We start from the raw sequence: 19,587 nt of genomic DNA on the forward strand, positions 1-19,587 counted from the left end.
TATTACCAAGCATGGGTTTATTTCCAGATATTAGGGTACTCTTAACATATAAATCTGGACATATGAAAATACCAGTCATACATACTGTACCTGGTAATGAGCATGCTTACTCAACAGCTACAAGATTAGGTCTGGAGAGAAAATGAAGCAATACAACTTTTTTTTTCTATATTGAATTCTGGATTGCATAAAAATAAATGCCATTTATCAGGACTACGAATTGGATCCTTTTACCAAATCGCTATCATTCTCAAGCCAATGGAATGTGGTTAAGTTGTTAATTCATTTTTTTTAAGGTTGCAGCAATATTCAATATTTAGATCTGTAAAAAATTAATGGGTCAGTATCATGCACTCATATTATCGGTGATATACATTGTACCACACACATGGATAACTGGCCGGATAGAATAATGTGAGGTCAAATGACACCGGTAGATCTGACTACGGCAGTAAAGCAGTAGGGCACTCGGGCAAAAACATCTGACTACAGCGGTAGAGTACTCGGGCAAAAACATCTGACTACAGCGGTAGAGTACTCGGAAAAACATCTTACTACGGCGGTAGAGAACCTGGAAAACATCTGACTACGGCGGTAGAGAACCTGGAAAACATCTAACTACGGCGGTAGAGAACCTGGAAAAACATGAGGAGATCGAAGTCCTTCTGTTCTAATAAAGAGTGGTTATAGGATAGCATGCGACAGTCTCTGGTACGGTGTACAATGTATTCACAAGCTACTAGAAGAAAGAAAAATAGGAAACAGTGAAAATTAACATGCTTGTATATGGTTTAAATCCACAAAACTATTGTAAAAGGTATGTAGCAGTCAGTCACACTGGTACGAGTTACAGAAATATATCACTCTATCTTACAGACAAGCTGCCATTTTTTACACGGAGCATTGCTGACAACATTATCCAACATTTCTTCTTGCACTAATGATCATTAAATTGATGGAATAGCAAATAGCTAACAGGCAAATGAGAGTCGGAGGAAACTCGGACTAGTGTAAGGGTATTGTCTGGTTTTGACCATGGCGTTTGCCAGACATGTCCACGCATGGCCGGACCAACGACGGATACTCATAATGTTAATGTCACGCCACGTTGTACCGAGAACGGGTAATGTAGTCGACGTATTTACCGCAGTAAACGTTATAGCTGAACGTGAAATAGAAAGAACTAAGCTAAAGTACCAAATGTATACAGACCATCCTGGACGGACGCTAAACCCTAAGACCAGTAAATGTAACTGGCGAGGTAATAATATTGTCATTAGGTAAGACAAAAGCTGTCAGGAATTCAGGGAAAAGACAAATACCCCAAATACAGTTTCGCAGAAAACTTGATAGGGTCCCACATTATTCGCCTCTGTTCTAATCCCCCGACCTACAGGTGTTTGATTGATGTTGTTACTTGATCATGTCGGTACATGTATTGCTTACCTTACTAGAATAAATAAATATATAAATAAACGAAATATTAATTTATTTATTCAGTCGGTTGGAGATGTTTCTACATACCAGGAAACAGCAGCGAAGCATCCTTAACGTCAATCTGATTAAAATCTTGATGTAGCGGGGTGTATGGTTTACGGAACGGGATCGCAGATCAAGATACGATTTAAATCATATTGCCTAAACATTGGTAAATTATAAGGTTAATTTGCATTCTAAAATGGCCTAGACTACATTATCATAGATCTGATCTCAAAATGAGACTTAAACTTAAAGCAATATAACAGAACAGATGTATTATGGTTTTTATTGAATGGACATTGTGCGGCACAAAATTAATGTTCTAGGTGAAAAAGTAAAAGGTATTCCAGATGCCAGGCCCGGTTTTATCAACGTTCCAATTAACTAAGGGGAATGACGTCACTATTCTCGAAATCCTTTGGGTCTCTGAATAGCTATTTCGCGCTTTGTGTTTTGTTGTTTCAATCTGTCACAACGATAATGTGACGAAAATACACGAAATAACGAAATGACGCATGTAACCCACCCCACAGGGACCTGAGAATTTGTTATATACTTCCTCAGAGTGTATAAAACATTTTCGGGCGTTTTAGGGGGCTAGATTAAAATTCGGTAAAATGACATCCCTCGGTGTTTTAATCGAGCTCCCCGTACGTCTTCAAGCGGGCTGGAGTAAGCAGCGGGTTCCTTATTCGTTATTGGGGATTCATGTCTTTATGTTTAAATTGATATTTCCGTTTATTGATATTTTGATGCTGGTATTCAAATAGCGAATTCGCTGCAGCAGTGGACGAAGGTCTTCAAATGTGCCATGCACACTAGGGAAGGTAGAAATACTCGTAGACTGTAACAATTACCAGGTCCCTGTGGCTAGCACATGGACAATATATATCTGAACCTTGGGTTGGAAATTGTGCCAAGTCTCTGTGGACATCCCCTCCTTTAATTTGATCACACCAACAACGTGTGCCCCTTATTCGTGTTATTAGTGTTATTTGGCACGGTCCGCCGGGGAAGGCAGTCAAGCGAAAAACTCGGGAGTAGCTGCTAAGATGTTCTCTTCCGTAACCACTGTGGAGCTTCCTTACCAGACGCCCGAAGCCGTGATATGCTAAATTGCCAAAAGGGCGTTTTTCAAAGTAGAAACATGTTTATAGTTTGAAATGTGTGTTTTTGAAGTTGTTTCGGAATCTGTTCTCGCTTTGACATTGACATCGCAGTTATAGTTTTTGATCCATTTCACAATAACTTTATATTAAATCTAAATATTCTGGGTTAAATGTCCACGATTCTCTATCACTGTGAGTCACAACTTTAAGTCTGATAATTAAAACTTATATGACGTTCACATTAATTCAATTAACACATCAAAATGGTACAACATTAATAAGATGTCGATGTGCCGATACATTTTTTTGTACTTTGATCTCGAATAGTTCTTTGGTACTTTTCGGCAAGCCTCGGGTTGGACATTCAAGAATCTCCCCCTCAGGTTGAGATTTCTCTGTCACACCCTCAAGGTAGGGAAAGATTCTATTAATCTACCAAAGGAGATTAGATATGTTATCTCGAGAGCGAGCGACACACATTTTAGAGAGCTCTGTGAATTCGATCTATTTTATGGGACTAGAAATCGCACCCTTGTGTTCTAATAAGAGTACTGTATTTTCAAATGACATAAATGATTCTAAGATTGCTAAATTATTCTTGAGAGATTCAATTGATTTGAAAAATAACAGACTTTTGGTATGAAGCCAAACAATGGTTTAATTTTTTTAGTTTACCAAAAGACCAATTTTTATGTTTAAACCTCCCGACAAAGAAGAATGTCATGGATATTTGAACTCTTTGAAAGTGTGGTATCAGACAAACAGTCTTACAATGTTTACTGGTTGCATTAAAAGCAATAAAATAAATCTGAACAAAGATAATTCTAACACATAATCAATTAAACAATGACACCATACGAAGAAAAAATACACAGGAAAAATGAAAAAAAGAAATATAAAGAGAAGAAGACTTTTTGTTTCGGACGGATAAGCGTCTTCTGCTTAATCGCTAAAAAATGCTATGTTATCAGAATAAGAACCAGGGCAGTTACAAAGATAGCTCCGGTCATACTAATGAGCATCGGGAAGGTCAATCACATGAACATAGAATAGTAACCTGTGGTATAAGGAGGGCTAACAATTAACTTCTTCGTAGATTTTAACAACTAGCATCTCTCAAAATCAGGTATTGTACGTATTTCCAGCAGTAGACGATATAGTTCACGGACTGTTGATATATATGGCAAATCTTTGTATATCAGATGTGACATATAAGCATCAATGATGGCAGAAGCGGGGATGTAACCATCAAGAAAAGGAAAATTCACCATAGGAAAATTTACATCGTGAAGAATGTCATACTGAATAGTCTGTGTATGTTGATTGTTGTCATATTTTTTAATGTGCATGTTTACAAATTGTTACCCTAATAAATACACGAACACTAATGTATTTCTTGTTACTAATTCAGTAAGATTGAATACAACACATGCAACATGAATATGACACTACAGCGAAATATTATCATCGGTGTGAAAGAACATCTTGTCTCTCGGTCTGTAGAGTTGTAATGCATTGTTCCTTTAGACAGCATTAAACTGCTTTCTTTGGGAAGTTATATTCCTGTAATTCTGGGAAGTTATATTCCAGTAATTCTCACATGATTGCAGACAAATTGAATAACGCGCGTTAAATAAAAACCGTCATGTCTAATTGTTTAACATAACTTTTTGTTATTCTATTTAGCTGTAATTGTTACATTGTAATCTATATTAGATATGTATAAACATTTATAAGATTAATCAAGCTAAGCGTATTTTTCCGTTCTAGTTGGGATTGATTGATATCGTTATCGTCAAACTTTATAGTAAAATACGATAAACACCACCCCTTGTAGAGTGATGTATCCTCCCTCTTGGGCCTGACTAAACCCCGCACGGGTTACCGGTGACGGCGGATTTACCGCCCCAACAGGTGCTGGTCGACATACATCGGTCATAGATCATACCCCAACTAAATAATAGTGTAACTTTAATAACGCCAATCAGACGAGATAATCCGACTGTGTGTTGTGTTACTAGTGATCCAATGTTATCATAGTCTCTACAGCGGAGGGCCTGATAACACATGCCACATTACACTGTTTTAATATTGAATTTGATATACACCATCATTCATGATGATCCACTCCAAACACTGCCCTTCCGCTACCTCTCGATTTAAAAACAGTTTACCACCGTGTTCTGTTGCCTTGTTAAAAAAACACATGTAGCGTTTATCAATTTTGCAATTTCCTGTTACCCATATTTTAATTTTCTGAAATATACATGTTCCAAATCGACAGAATACAGACAGTATGTAACACACAAAGCCGTGTGGGGACGTGTTTCTGAGGGAGTACTAGACTGGACAGGATGACGATGTGACAAACCGACGACAAAACAGGTAGGTCATTTCTTCCTCAGGTCACAAACGATGGAGTTTACTTGTGGTCATAAGTGTCCGAATGGAGGTGTCATTAGAAAATACATTAAATAAATGAAATAATGAAAGTTAAAATCGTCGTAATATGTCAACCAGTATTAATATCACTTCGTTAATTCACTTTCTGATAAAATACAACGTATTTGAATGAATTTTAAGGAAACAAACTCTTGGACAATATTAAAATGTCTATGTTCAGTGTTGGACGAATGGTAACACTATTTTTTGACCGAATCAGGTTCCCGTCACAATGTACATGCATGACTTATAAACGGGTTGTGGTTGTCTGTAACTCTGTAATTAACATAACCATGGGGAATAGGTTGTGAGGAGTACCTTGTATTAGGTTGTGAGGAGTACCTTGTAATAGGTTGTGAGGAGTACCATGTAATAGGTTGTGAGGAGTACCTTGTAATAGGTTGTGAGGAGTACCTTGTATTAGGTTGTGAGGAGTACCTTGTAATAGGTTGTGAGGAGTACCTTGTATTAGGTTGTGAGGAGTACCTTGTAATAGGTTGTGAGGAGTACCTTGTATTAGGTTGTGAGGAGAACCTTGTATTAGGTTGTGAGGAGTACCTTGTAATAGGATGTGAGGAGTACCTTGTAATACGTTGTGGGGAGTACCTTGTAATAGGTTGTGAGGAATACCTTGTGATAGGTTGTGAGGAGTACCTTGTAATAGGTTGTGGGGAGTACCTTGTAATAGGTTGTGGGGAGTACCTTGTAATAGGTTGTGAGGAGTACCTTGTAATAGGTTGTGTGGAGTACCTTGTAATAGGTTGTGAGGAGTACCTTGTAATAGGTTGTGAGGAGTACCTTGTATTAGGTTGTGAGGAATACCTTGTAATAGGTTGTGAGGAGTACCTTGTAATAGGTTGTGAGGAGTACCTTGTAATAGGTTGTGTGGAGTACCTTGTAATAGATTGTGAGGAGAACCTTGTAATAGATTGTGAGGAGTACCTTGTAATAGGTTGTGAGGAGTACCTTGTAATAGGTTGTGAGGAGTACCTTGTAATAGGTTGTGAGGAGTACCTTGTAATAGGTTGTGAGGGGTACATTATAATAGGTTGTGAGGAGTACCTTGTAATAGGTTGTGAGGAGAACCTTGTAATAGGTTGTGAGGAGTACCTTGTAATAGGTTGTGAGGAGTACCTTGTAATAGGTTGTGAGGGGTACATTATAATAGGTTGTGAGGAGTACCTTGTAATAGGTTGTGAGGAGAACCTTGTAATAGGTTGTGAGGAGTACCTTGTAATAGGTTGTGAGGAGTACCTTGTAATAGGTTGTGAGGAGTACCTTGTAATAGATTGTGAGGAGTACCTTGTAATAGGTTGTGAGGAGTACATTGTAATAGGTTGTGAGGAGTACCTTGTATTAGGTTGTGAGGAGTACCTTGTATTAGGTTGTGAGGAGTACATTGTAATAGGTTGTGAGGAGTACCTTGTATTAGGTTGTGAGGAGTACCTTGTAATAGGTTGTGAGGAGTACCTTGTATTAGGTTGTGAGGAGTATCTTGTATTAGGTTGTGAGGAGTATCTTGTAATAGGTTGTGAGGAGTACCTTGTATTAGGTTGTGAGGAGTACATTGTAATAGGTTGTGAGGAGTACCTTGTATTAGGTTGTGAGGAGTACATTGTAATAGGTTGTGAGGAGTACATTGTAATAGGTTGTGAGGAGTACCTTGTATTAGGTTGTGAGGAGTATCTTGTAATAGGTTGTGAGGAGTACCTTGTATTAGGTTGTGAGGAGTACATTGTAATAGGTTGTGAGGAGTACCTTGTATTAGGTTGTGAGGAGTACCTTGTAATAGGTTGTGAGGAGTATCTTGTAATAGGTTGTGAGAAGTACCTTGTAATAGGTTGTGAGAAGTACCTTGTAATAGGTTGTGGGGAGTACCTTCTAATAGGTTGTGAGGAGTACCTTGTAATAGGTTGTGAGGAGTACCTTGTATTAGGTTGTGAGGAGTACATTGTAATAGGTTGTGGTGAGTACCTTGTAATAGGTTGTGAGGAGTACCTTGTATTAGGTTGTGAGGAGTACCTTGTAATAGGTTGTGAGGAGTATCTTGTAATAGGTTGTGAGAAGTACCTTGTAATAGGTTGTGGGGAGTACATTGTAATAGGTTGTGAGGAGTACATTGTAATAGGTTGTGGGGAGTACATTGTAATAGGTTGTGGGGAGTACCTTGTAATAGGTTGTGGGGAGTACATTGTAATAGGTTGTGAGGAGTACATTGTAATAGGTTGTGGGGAGTACATTGTAATAGGTTGTGGGGAGTACCTTGTAATAGGTTGTGGGGAGTACATTGTAATAGGTTGTGAGGAGTATCTTGTAATAGGTTGTGAGAAGTACCTTGTAATAGGTTGTGGGGAGTACCTTGTAATAGGTTGTGAGGAGTACCTTGTAATACGTTGTGGGGAGTACCTTGTATTAGGTTGTGGGGAGTACCTTGTAATAGGTTGTGAGGAGTACCTTGTAATAGGTTGTGGGGAGTACATTGTAATAGGTTGTGGGGAGTACCTTGTATTAGGTTGTGAGGAGTACCTTGTAATAGGTTGTGAGGAGTATCTTGTAATAGGTTGTGAGAAGTACCTTGTAATAGGTTGTGAGGAGTACCTTGTAATACGTTGTGGGGAGTACCTTGTAATATGTTGTGGGGAGTACATTGTAATAGGTTGTGAGGAGTACCTTGTAATAGGTTGTGAGAAGTACCTTGTAATAGGTTGTGGGGAGTACCTTGTAATAGGTTGTGAGGAGTACCTTGTAATAGGTTGTGAGGAGTACCTTGGAATAGGTTGTGAGGAGTACATTGTAATAGGTTGTGGGGAGTACCTTGTAATAGGTTGTGAGGAGTACCTTGTAATAGGTTGTGAGGAGTACCTTGTAATAGGTTGTGAGGAGTACCTTGTAATAGGTTGTGGGGAGTACCTTGTAATAGGTTGTGAGGAATACCTTGTATTGGGTTGTGAGGAGTACCTTGTATTAGGTTGTGAGGAATACCTTGTAATAGGTTGTGGGGAGTACCTTGTAATAGGTTGTGAGGAGTACCTTGTAATAGGTTGTGAGGAGTACCTTGTAATACGTTGTGGGGAGTACCTTGTAATATAGGTTGTGGGGAGTACATTATAATAGGTTGTGAGGAGTACCTTGTAATAGGTTGTGAGGAGTACCTTGTAATAGGTTGTGAGGAGTACCTTGGAATAGGTTGTGAGGAGTACCTTGTAATAGGTTGTGGGGAGTACCTTGTAATAGGTTGTGGGGAGTACCTTGTAATAGGTTGTGGGGAGTACCTTGTAATAGGTTGTGAGGAATACCTTGTAATAGGTTGTGAGGAGTACCTTGTAATAGGTTGTGAGGAGTACCTTGTAATAGGTTGTGAGGAGTACCTTGGAATAGGTTGTGAGGAGTACATTGTAATAGGTTGTGGGGAGTACCTTCTAATAGGTTGTGAGGAGTACCTTGTAATAGGTTATGAGCAGTACCTTGTAATAGGTTGTGAGGAGTACCTTGTATTAGGTTGTGAGGAGTACCTTGTATTAGGTTGTGAGGAGTATCTTGTAATAGGTTGTGAGGAGTACATTGTAATAGGTTGTGAGGAGTACATTGTAATAGGTTGTGAGGAGTACCTTGTAATAGGTTGTGGGGAGTACATTATAATAGGTTGTGAGGAGTACCTTGTAATAGGTTGTGAGGAGTACATTGTAATAGGTTGTGAGGAGTACCTTGTAATAGGTTGTGAGGAGTACCTTGTAATAGGTTGTGAGGAGTACCTTGTAATAGGTTGTGGGGAGTACCTTGTAATAGGTTGTGAGGAGTACCTTGTAATAGGTTGTGAGGAGTACCTTGTAATAGATTGTGAGGAGAACCTTGTAATAGGTTGTGAGGAGTACCTTGTAATAGGTTGTGAGGAGTACCTTGTAATAGGTTGTGAGGAGTACCTTGTAATAGGTTGTGGGGAGTACATTGTAATAGGTTGTGAGGAGTACCTTGTATTAGGTTGTGAGGAGTACCTTGTAATAGGTTGTGAGGAGTATCTTGTAATAGGTTGTGAGAAGTACCTTGTAATAGGTTGTGAGAAGTACCTTGTAATAGGTTGTGGGGAGTACCTTGTAATAGGTTGTGAGGAGTACCTTGTAATAGGTTGTGAGGAGTACCTTGTAATAGGTTGTGGGGAGTACATTGTAATAGGTTGTGAGGAGTACCTTGTATTAGGTTGTGAGGAGTACCTTGTAATAGGTTGTGAGGAGTATCTTGTAATAGGTTGTTAGAAATACCTTGTAATAGGTTGTGAGAAGTACCTTGTAATAGGTTGTGGGGAGTACCTTGTAATAGGTTGTGAGGAGTACCTTGTAATAGGTTGTGAGGAGTACCTTCTAATAGGTTGTGAGGAGTACCTTGTAATAGGTTATGAGCAGTACCTTGTAATAGGTTGTGAGGAGTACCTTGTATTAGGTTGTGAGGAGTACATTGTAATAGGTTGTGGTGAGTACCTTGTATTAGGTTGTGAGGAGTACCTTGTATTAGGTTGTGAGGAGTATCTTGTAATAGGTTGTGAGGAGTACATTGTAATAGGTTGTGAGGAGTACATTGTAATAGGTTGTGAGGAGTACCTTGTAATAGGTTGTGGGGAGTACATTGTAATAGGTTGTGAGGAGTACCTTGTAATAGGTTGTGAGGAGTACCTTGTAATAGGTTGTGAGGAGTACCTTGTAATAGGTTGTGGGGAGTACCTTGTAATAGGTTGTGAGGAGTACCTTGTAATAGGTTGTGAGGAGTACCTTGTAATAGGTTGTGAGGAGTACCTTGTAATAGGTTGTGAGGAGTACCTTGTATTAGGTTGTGGGGAGTACCTTGTAATAGGTTGTGAGGAGTACCTTGTAATAGGTTGTGAGGAGTACCTTGTAATAGGTTGTGAGGAGTACCTTCTAATAGGTTGTGAGGAGTACCTTGTAATAGGTTGTGAGCAGTACCTTGTAATAGGTTGTGAGGAGTACCTTGTATTAGGTTGTGAGGAGTACCTTGTATTAGGTTGTGAGGAGTATCTTGTAATAGGTTGTGAGGAGTACATTGTAATAGGTTGTGAGGAGTACATTGTAATAGGTTGTGAGGAGTACCTTGTAATAGGTTGTGAGGAGTACCTTGTAATAGGTTGTGGGGAGTACATTGTAATAGGTTGTGAGGAGTACCTTGTAATAGGTTGTGAGGAGTACCTTGTAATAGGTTGTGAGGAGTACCTTGTAATAGGTTGTGGGGAGTACCTTGTAATAGGTTGTGAGGAGTACCTTGTAATAGGTTGTGAGGAGTACCTTGTAATAGGTTGTGAGAAGTACCTTGTAATAGGTTGTGAGGAGTACCTTGTAATAGGTTGTGGGGAGTACCTTGTAATAGGTTGTGAGGAGTACCTTGTAATAGGTTGTGAGGAGTACCTTGTAATAGGTTGTGAGGAGTACCTTGTAATAGGTTGTGAGGAGTACCTTGGAATAGGTTGTGAGGAGTACCTTGTATTAGGTTGTGAGGAGTACCTTGTAATAGGTTGTGGGGAGTACCTTGTAATAGGTTGTGAGGAGTACCTTGTAATAGGTTGTGAGGAGTACCTTGTAATAGGTTGTGAGGAGTACCTTGTAATAGGTTGTGAGGAGTACCTTGTAATAGGTTGTGAGGAGTACCTTGTAATAGGTTGTGAGGAGTACCTTGTAATAGGTTGTGAGGAGTACATTGTAATAGGTTGTGAGGAGTATCTTGTATTAGGTTGTGAGGAGTACATTGTAATAGGTTGTGAGGAGTACCTTGTAATAGGTTGTGAGGAGTACCTTGTAATAGGTTGTGGGGAGTACCTTGTAATAGGTTGTGAGGAGTACCTTGTAATAGGTTGTGGGGAGTACCTTGTAATAGGTTGTGAGGAGTACATTGTAATAGGTTGTGAGGAGTACCTTGTAATAGGTTGTGGGGAGTACCTTGTAATAGGTTGTGGGGAGTACCTTCTAATAGGTTGTGAGGAATACCTTGTAATAGGTTGTGAGGAGTACCTTGTAATAGGTTGTGGGGAGTACCTTGTAATAGGTTGTGAGGAGTACCTTGTAATAGGTTGTGAGGAATACCTTGTAATAGGTTGTGAGGAGTACCTTGTAATAGGTTGTGGGGAGTACCTTGTAATAGGTTGTGGGGAGTACCTGGTAATAGGTTGTGAAGAATACCTTGTAATAGGTTGTGGGGAGTACCTTGTAATAGGTTGTGAGGAATACCTTGTAATAGGTTGTGAGGAGTACCTTGTAATAGGTTGTGAGGAGTACCTTGTAATAGGTTGTGGGGAGTACATTGTAATAGGTTGTGAGGAGTACCTTGTATTAGGTTGTGAGGAGTACCTTGTAATAGGTTGTGAGGAGTATCTTGTAATAGGTTGTGAGAAGTACCTTGTAATAGGTTGTGAGAAGTACCTTGTAATAGGTTGTGGGGAGTACCTTGTAATAGGTTGTGAGGAGTACCTTGTAATAGGTTGTGAGGAGTACCTTGTAATAGGTTGTGGGGAGTACATTGTAATAGGTTGTGAGGAGTACCTTGTATTAGGTTGTGAGGAGTACCTTGTAATAGGTTGTGAGGAGTATCTTGTAATAGGTTGTTAGAAATACCTTGTAATAGGTTGTGAGAAGTACCTTGTAATAGGTTGTGGGGAGTACCTTGTAATAGGTTGTGAGGAGTACCTTGTAATAGGTTGTGAGGAGTACCTTCTAATAGGTTGTGAGGAGTACCTTGTAATAGGTTGTGAGGAGTACCTTGTAATAGGTTGTGAGGAGTACCTTGTATTAGGTTGTGAGGAGTACATTGTAATAGGTTGTGGTGAGTACCTTGTATTAGGTTGTGAGGAGTACCTTGTATTAGGTTGTGAGGAGTATCTTGTAATAGGTTGTGAGGAGTACATTGTAATAGGTTGTGAGGAGTACATTGTAATAGGTTGTGAGGAGTACCTTGTAATAGGTTGTGGGGAGTACATTGTAATAGGTTGTGAGGAGTACCTTGTAATAGGTTGTGAGGAGTACCTTGTAATAGGTTGTGAGGAGTACCTTGTAATAGGTTGTGGGGAGTACCTTGTAATAGGTTGTGAGGAGTACCTTGTAATAGGTTGTGAGGAGTACCTTGTAATAGGTTGTGAGGAGTACCTTGTAATAGGTTGTGAGGAGTACCTTGTATTAGGTTGTGGGGAGTACCTTGTAATAGGTTGTGAGGAGTACCTTGTAATAGGTTGTGAGGAGTACCTTGTAATAGGTTGTGAGGAGTACCTTCTAATAGGTTGTGAGGAGTACCTTGTAATAGGTTGTGAGGAGTACCTTGTAATAGGTTGTGAGGAGTACCTTGTATTAGGTTGTGAGGAGTACCTTGTATTAGGTTGTGAGGAGTATCTTGTAATAGGTTGTGAGGAGTACATTGTAATAGGTTGTGAGGAGTACATTGTAATAGGTTGTGAGGAGTACCTTGTAATAGGTTGTGAGGAGTACCTTGTAATAGGTTGTGGGGAGTACATTGTAATAGGTTGTGAGGAGTACCTTGTAATAGGTTGTGAGGAGTACCTTGTAATAGGTTGTGAGGAGTACCTTGTAATAGGTTGTGGGGAGTACCTTGTAATAGGTTGTGAGGAGTACCTTGTAATAGGTTGTGAGGAGTACCTTGTAATAGGTTGTGAGAAGTACCTTGTAATAGGTTGTGAGGAGTACCTTGTAATAGGTTGTGGGGAGTACCTTGTAATAGGTTGTGAGGAGTACCTTGTAATAGGTTGTGAGGAGTACCTTGTAATAGGTTGTGAGGAGTACCTTGTAATAGGTTGTGAGGAGTACCTTGGAATAGGTTGTGAGGAGTACCTTGTAATAGGTTGTGAGGAGTACCTTGTAATAGGTTGTGGGGAGTACCTTGTAATAGGTTGTGAGGAGTACCTTGTAATAGGTTGTGAGGAGTACCTTGTAATAGGTTGTGAGGAGTACCTTGTAATAGGTTGTGAGGAGTACCTTGTAATAGGTTGTGAGGAGTACCTTGTAATAGGTTGTGAGGAGTACCTTGTAATAGGTTGTGAGGAGTACATTGTAATAGGTTGTGAGGAGTATCTTGTATTAGGTTGTGAGGAGTACATTGTAATAGGTTGTGAGGAGTACCTTGTAATAGGTTGTGAGGAGTACCTTGTAATAGGTTGTGGGGAGTACCTTGTAATAGGTTGTGAGGAGTACCTTGTAATAGGTTGTGGGGAGTACCTTGTAATAGGTTGTGAGGAGTACATTGTAATAGGTTGTGAGGAGTACCTTGTAATAGGTTGTGGGGAGTACCTTGTAATAGGTTGTGGGGAGTACCTTGTAATAGGTTGTGAGGAATACCTTGTAATAGGTTGTGAGGAGTACCTTGTAATAGGTTGTGGGGAGTACCTTGTAATAGGTTGTGAGGAGTACCTTGTAATAGGTTGTGAGGAATACCTTGTAATAGGTTGTGAGGAGTACCTTGTAATAGGTTGTGGGGAGTACCTTGTAATAGGTTGTGGGGAGTACCTGGTAATAGGTTGTGAAGAATACCTTGTAATAGGTTGTGGGGAGTACCTTGTAATAGGTTGTGAGGAATACCTTGTAATAGGTTGTGAGGAGTACCTTGTAATAGGTTGTGAGGAGTACCTTGTAATAGGTTGTGAGGCGTACAATGTACTTTGTAATAGGTTGTGAGGAGTACATTGTAATAGGTTGTGAGGCGTACTTTGTAATAGGTTGTGAGGAGTACCTTGTAATAGGTTGTGAGGAGTACCTTGTAATAGTTTGTGGGGAGTACCTTGTAATAGGTTGTGAGGAGTACCTTGTAATAGGTTGTGAGGAGTACCTTGTAATAGGTTGTGGGGAGTACATTGTAATAGGTTGTGAGGAGTACCTTGTAATAGGTTGTGAGGAGTACTTGTCACTGCGGTGGTTTTCAGGGATGCCACATTAGAAATACCGGTTTTGGCGCTCTAACAATCGCTTCGAAGTATGTCAGTTTTCCCTTTTTTCGCAATTAAAGTAATTGACACGAGACTTATAACTAACGCGAGACTTGTAATTGACACGAGACTTATAATTAACGCGAGACTTGTAATTGACACGAGACTTATAATTAACACGAGATTTGTTACTAACACGAGACTTGTAATTACCACGAGACTTGTAATTGACATGAGACTGATAATTAACACGAGACTTGTAATTAACACGAGACTTGTAATTGACATGATACTCATAGTTTAGTATAAACTGAGTAAGTTACAGTAGATTTGTACTAAGTACAATCCAAACACTTATAGTATTAACATATCAGGAAGAAAACGGGCCATAAGTTTTTAAACTTGTGTCTGATCCAGTTTGTATAATTGCAAATAAAATATGTTTAAATGAAAAAATATATATATCAGGGAAAAAAATTCAGCAAATTAAATTATCAGTCTTTGCCAATTAGCATTCCATGACTATTTTTTTTTCAATTTATCGCCGTAAAGCGTGTTGCCATACTTATCAATATTCATATACTATGGTACCTAGATAATAGACATACAACGATTAATTGTCGAGAGGATTGCTGTAAGTTGGAATATACTCGATTTTTATTTCAAAACTTTTGGGACAACATGGTTGCGCGTAAAGATTATAATATGATAAACTATCGCTTTATGTGTTTATAAATTCCTCTTTTTTTTTTGTGACACTTCATTCCTATGCATATTATCATTAATTCAAATCCACGTATTAACAATCTGTTCTTTAATCTACACCTAAAATGTAAATGTTAAATACGTTACAATATTTTTTTATAAATATATGTATCAATATCATGGACACATTTCGTCACATCCGAGGCGGATACTAGACAAGTACAAGTCGACAATGCACGAGTAATGGCGGCCTATGGAGTGTTGTGCCGGGCCGCCGTAGGTTTGGGTGGGACCCCCTATTCGATACGCTTAGTGATGATAAACGGCTGTATTTATTACTTTCGAGACTGATAACGGTCTGATGATTTTGCTAATGTGTAATCTCCCATCTTACCCTCTCTGCTCGTCTCCCAGCCTCATTTTCGTATCCGCGAGATTACACCTCGCTCTCACGAGCTCCTATAGCGAACACTATCTGTTTACTTGTCTTATAAATGACACACTGGTGTGCAATGATACTGTTTATTTCGCAGTGAAATATTGCGATGATTATTACGTGCAAGACTTTATATAAATAAATAAATAAGTGCCCTTCTGACCGGGTTTACATGCCGGATATATTCCACAGTGTCGCATAAGTTTGTGTGATATACGGCAAATTAGTGGCACGTATCAACATGCATGTTAACGCATTAACGAGAAGTTTTACGACTCCACGTTTCCTCACCAGCATGCCAAAAAACTGTTGGATCTTTAGGTTAAACACTGAAATGCTAACCTGCATCACGCAGGTCGAATTTCTTATTGTGTTCAATGAAGTTATCAACGTTTTTTATTTTCATCTTTTGCACAAAATGAACGCTTTTATCACCACTGCAAAACATTTGAAAAATGGACCTGGCAGTAAACCGGCGGTGTTATTCAAATAATCTTATTTGTGTTGCAGAAATTTAAGGTGACCATGGAGAGAATAGAGAAGCAAGTGGTTTCCATGGAGAAAACCCTGGACTCTGCCAGAAGGTGGCGCTCGTTCTCCGTCTGTTTGTTGATTGTGATTGTATTCCTAATGGCGGCCATTGCTACTTCTATAGTGTATTATGAGCTGATTATGCGACCCAAGAAACTAGCCCGCCACACCAGTGTTCAGAAAACAACTGATATGGAAGAGGAGCCAACAGATCCATCGATGTTTCGTGATTTAACAAAACAAGAATTGAAAAGATTGAGGGATTACTTGTATAAACATCGTGCGTTCAACCTAAAATACAACGAACCTGTCGTTATAAGTTCGAGTTTCATGTTCCTATCTGAACTACATCTCCCTAACAAATCATATGCGTTGAATACTTTAAATAACCACCATAAGGCGCCACCTAGAGAGGCAAAAGTTGTATTATTCAGGGGAGATAAGAAGATCCCCGTCGTCGAAGAATATGTTGTTGGACCGCTTGCGAACATAACATATCACCGTTTGCTTGTGTCAAAACAACACCAAAGACCGGCACCATTTCTCTTCAGACCCAACAGTCAAGCAGAATACCTGGAAATTAAGAGACTGTTGGTCGATGTTGACAACGTCATCAAACATGTGTTATTGGAAAGTTATGATGCGCGCTTCTTCAATTGCAACCGAAAGTGCTTAGTCATGCATCGGTGGACAGCGGTTTCGCCAGCCGTGTCGGGCAGTGATGTTCGCAAAGTGTGGTATTGGGCACATCACTCTACTGAGTATTATCTCCTCAATCCTGTAGACTTCTTCATCCTCTTCAATTTAGATGGAAAAGATCCGAGCCAATTTCATGTCGAGAGCATCTGGTATAATGGGCAGTCTTTTGACACAGCTGAGTATTTAGCAGATGCCTACACTGCGGGGACTATCAAGAAATCATCCATACAGTTTCCAAAAGAAAATTCGATGTCTTTCGCAACACTTCGTTTAAGAGGGAACCAGTTTCCAGAAAAGAACATGCGTAGCCCAAGACAGGTGGAACCCGACGGCAAACGTTACCACCGGATGGACAGACACGTTACTTATATGGATTGGGAGTTTGATTTCCGGATGTCAACCACAACGGGACCTCAGTTATTTGATATTAAACATATGGGACATCGAATTGTTTATGAATTGAGTCTGCAGGAAATAGCTTCGTTCCATTCTGGATACAAACCTTGGAACAGATATTCTGATATGCTGTATAGCAATACTTTGTTAGGTTATCAAGCCCGCGATCTTGTCCCTGGCGCGGACTGTCCCGCCTCTGCTTCGTACGTCAGTACTACCCATTGGACGGAGTACCAAAATGACCCCGTCACATATGAACGTGCATTTTGTCTCTTTGAGCAGAGCACTGGTGTACCATTGAGACGTCACCATGCCTACGACAGCATGTCGGGGCGTTTCTATGGCTCACTAGAGGATATAGTTCTGATTCTGAGAGCCATTATTTCAGTATATAACCAGGATTGTGTTGTGGATTTCATTTTTCATCAAAATGGTGCATTGGAAGTTAAAACCTCGCTAACAGGTTACATGATGGCAATGCTTTACTCTCCTCCTGAAGGAAGATACGGGTTCCAACTTCGGGATAGACTCATTGGAACAGTTACTCAACATGCATTCAATTTTAAAGTCGACTTGGATATTCATGAAACAAAAAACCGATACGAGACGTTGCAATTTGAACCCCATTTAATAAACAACAATGATTGGTCAGTTGAAAAGAATTCAAGATACGAGCAAATTAAATTTACCAGAAATTCAAAAATGACTGAACTGCAGACTTTGTATCGAGAAAATACCAGCGTTCCGCTGTATCACATATTCCACAACAAGGATTATAAAACAATGTACAACGATCCCAGGGCCTACCGCTTACAGATCGACGGCGGACTAACACATCTACTGTCACAGGGTATAGGGAACGAGCCGTCGATATCGTGGGCGCGGCATCAGATGGCGGTGACGCGCCGGAAAGACGACGAAGGACAAAGTAGTTCCATCTACGCAATGTGGGATAGAAAAGAACCCATTGTTAATTTTCAAAGTTTCCTGGACGACAACGAAAGCATTGTGGATACGGTAAGATATGTTTATTGCTTTTAGGAAAAATGTCGTCATATGTAAAACATAGTTTGCGACATATTAGATTCATCCTTAATTCATATTCGTGACAGCAAAGTTTAGTTTAGTTTTTTGTTGTTTTCTTTTTGTTTTTGTTTTTGTTGTTTTGTGCACCTTTTCCGGATATATATAATTCACCCATGTATTAATGACGTCGGTAGCATTGGGGTGGTGATGGCGTGGTGTGCTGACATCACTCTCAATCCTGGTTTATAGATCATATTTTAATTCACATATCACACAAATGCCATGTTTCATCTCAGATTAATCAGTTTTCAATGTAGATATTATAGTGTTAGCGTTTGAATAGTCGTTCTTATATCACAACCTATATTGGATTTAAGCGTGTCATTTCGGTGACTAATTCCCCACCTTCATTAGAGAGACGACCACGCAATGATATATCATAATCTTTCTTCTGATTATTATATGACACTACTTGATATAAAGAGAAATGTAGAATAGGTATTGTTTACCTTTCAACAAAACCCTGTCATAAATGTTACGATTTTATTGTCACATTTGTCAATTTTCCTATTCTTAGTAGTAGCATTCCTGCATCACTTAAGAGTTCTGTTGATTTTCATATATATCCGCATCCCGATAAGTTGATTGTGGTGGTATAGAGCTATTGATGATGACCCATTTCAATGTACAATGTATGTTTTTGGAGACAAAATGATGGCACCACATGTGCATCATTTGCCTTTTAACATAAGACGTTAAACCTCCGAAAATTACTTAAGTTGATGTTTTGATGTTGTTTCTTCTGTTATGTTTTTAATTTCTGATCAATATCAAGTTCAATATTACTTACTTAACTGTGCGTTAATACGGTGATGCATACATATTCGAATCGAAGTTGGAAAAAGATAAACAATTGATTTAATGGATGAAATGTCCGAGAATGATTAGTTTTATTCATCAGTACACTGCCACCCCGTGGTTTATTGTCCGAGAATGATTAACATTAGTTGTATTCATCAGTACACTGCCATCGTGTGGTTTATTAATTTGGTTATATTCTGAAACTTGACCTTGGTTCATTGTTACAGGATCTGGTTGCCTGGGTAACTCTTGGACTTCACCATTTGCCACAAATGGAGGACATACCGCTTATTTCATCTATAGGCAAGCGACCATCTTTCTTTTTAACCCCATTTAACTTTCACGACTCTGACCCATCCATGGCTTCCAGAGACGCAATACGCATGTCTTACGATGATACTTCCGGTTCTGACCAAACTGTTAGAGTTGAAAATTATGGACTGCCGAAAGAATTTACATGTGATTCTGAATATCAAGGTGGAAATGCCCAAACTTACTTCAATACATCCACGCTATTTCAACAAACCTTAATTTAACTGTATATCAAAATAAATTAATATATTTTCCTACTCTGTTGTTACCTTTTTTAATACTTAAACTATGAATGAGGTTATTAAAATGAAGGTCGTAACGGTACACTTTACTATCAGTTTGGCTGTACATCCAAAATAAATAGTGACACAGCTTTAAGATATTTACATTCATTTGATACTGTAGATAAATAAAATATAACTTTTAAACATTTTTGGCCGATTTTTTATTACGGAACTTCGCTCCCCTACTATGCAGTTTTTCTCGCGAATATAGCCAAACATTACATTGTTCTTAATGCATGATGACCATATTAACTCCATTCTTCTTCATTTTGAGGAAAATTGACGGACGCGTCCTTCACAAATTTCTCACTGCCATTTGCCCCTTTGAAATACTGTTACTGTTATTACAAGCCTACCTTGATTTTTCACCATGTTTCATTGGCACAG

General features: G+C 39.2%; 1 protein-coding gene across 1 annotated transcript; it reads left to right on the forward strand.

Annotated features, from left to right (window-relative positions):
- The first annotated feature begins 16,296 nt into the window (after positions 1-16,296).
- LOC117334092 (putative amine oxidase [copper-containing]) lies at positions 16,297-19,173 on the forward strand. The gene is made up of 2 exons (XM_033893536.1): positions 16,297-17,734; positions 18,832-19,173. The coding sequence occupies exons 1-2, from the start codon at positions 16,301-16,303 to the stop codon at positions 19,138-19,140; spliced, it is 1,743 nt and encodes a 580-aa protein (XP_033749427.1). The 5' UTR covers positions 16,297-16,300; the 3' UTR covers positions 19,141-19,173.
- The last annotated feature ends 414 nt before the right edge of the window (positions 19,174-19,587 follow it).

The sequence above is a fragment of the Pecten maximus genome, chromosome 9 (genome assembly GCF_902652985.1).
Source record: "Pecten maximus chromosome 9, xPecMax1.1, whole genome shotgun sequence".
Taxonomy (NCBI): domain Eukaryota; kingdom Metazoa; phylum Mollusca; class Bivalvia; order Pectinida; family Pectinidae; genus Pecten; species Pecten maximus.

Bases quoted from the DNA above. Each gene is read 5' to 3' on its own strand.
- LOC117334092 (XM_033893536.1), top strand. From the start codon at position 16,301: ATGCATCGGTGGACAGCGGTTTCGCCAGCCGTGTCGGGCAGTGATGTT. The intron at 17,735-18,831 runs GTAAGATATGTT...TCATTGTTACAG, and splicing joins ACGAAAGCATTGTGGATACG to GATCTGGTTGCCTGGGTAAC.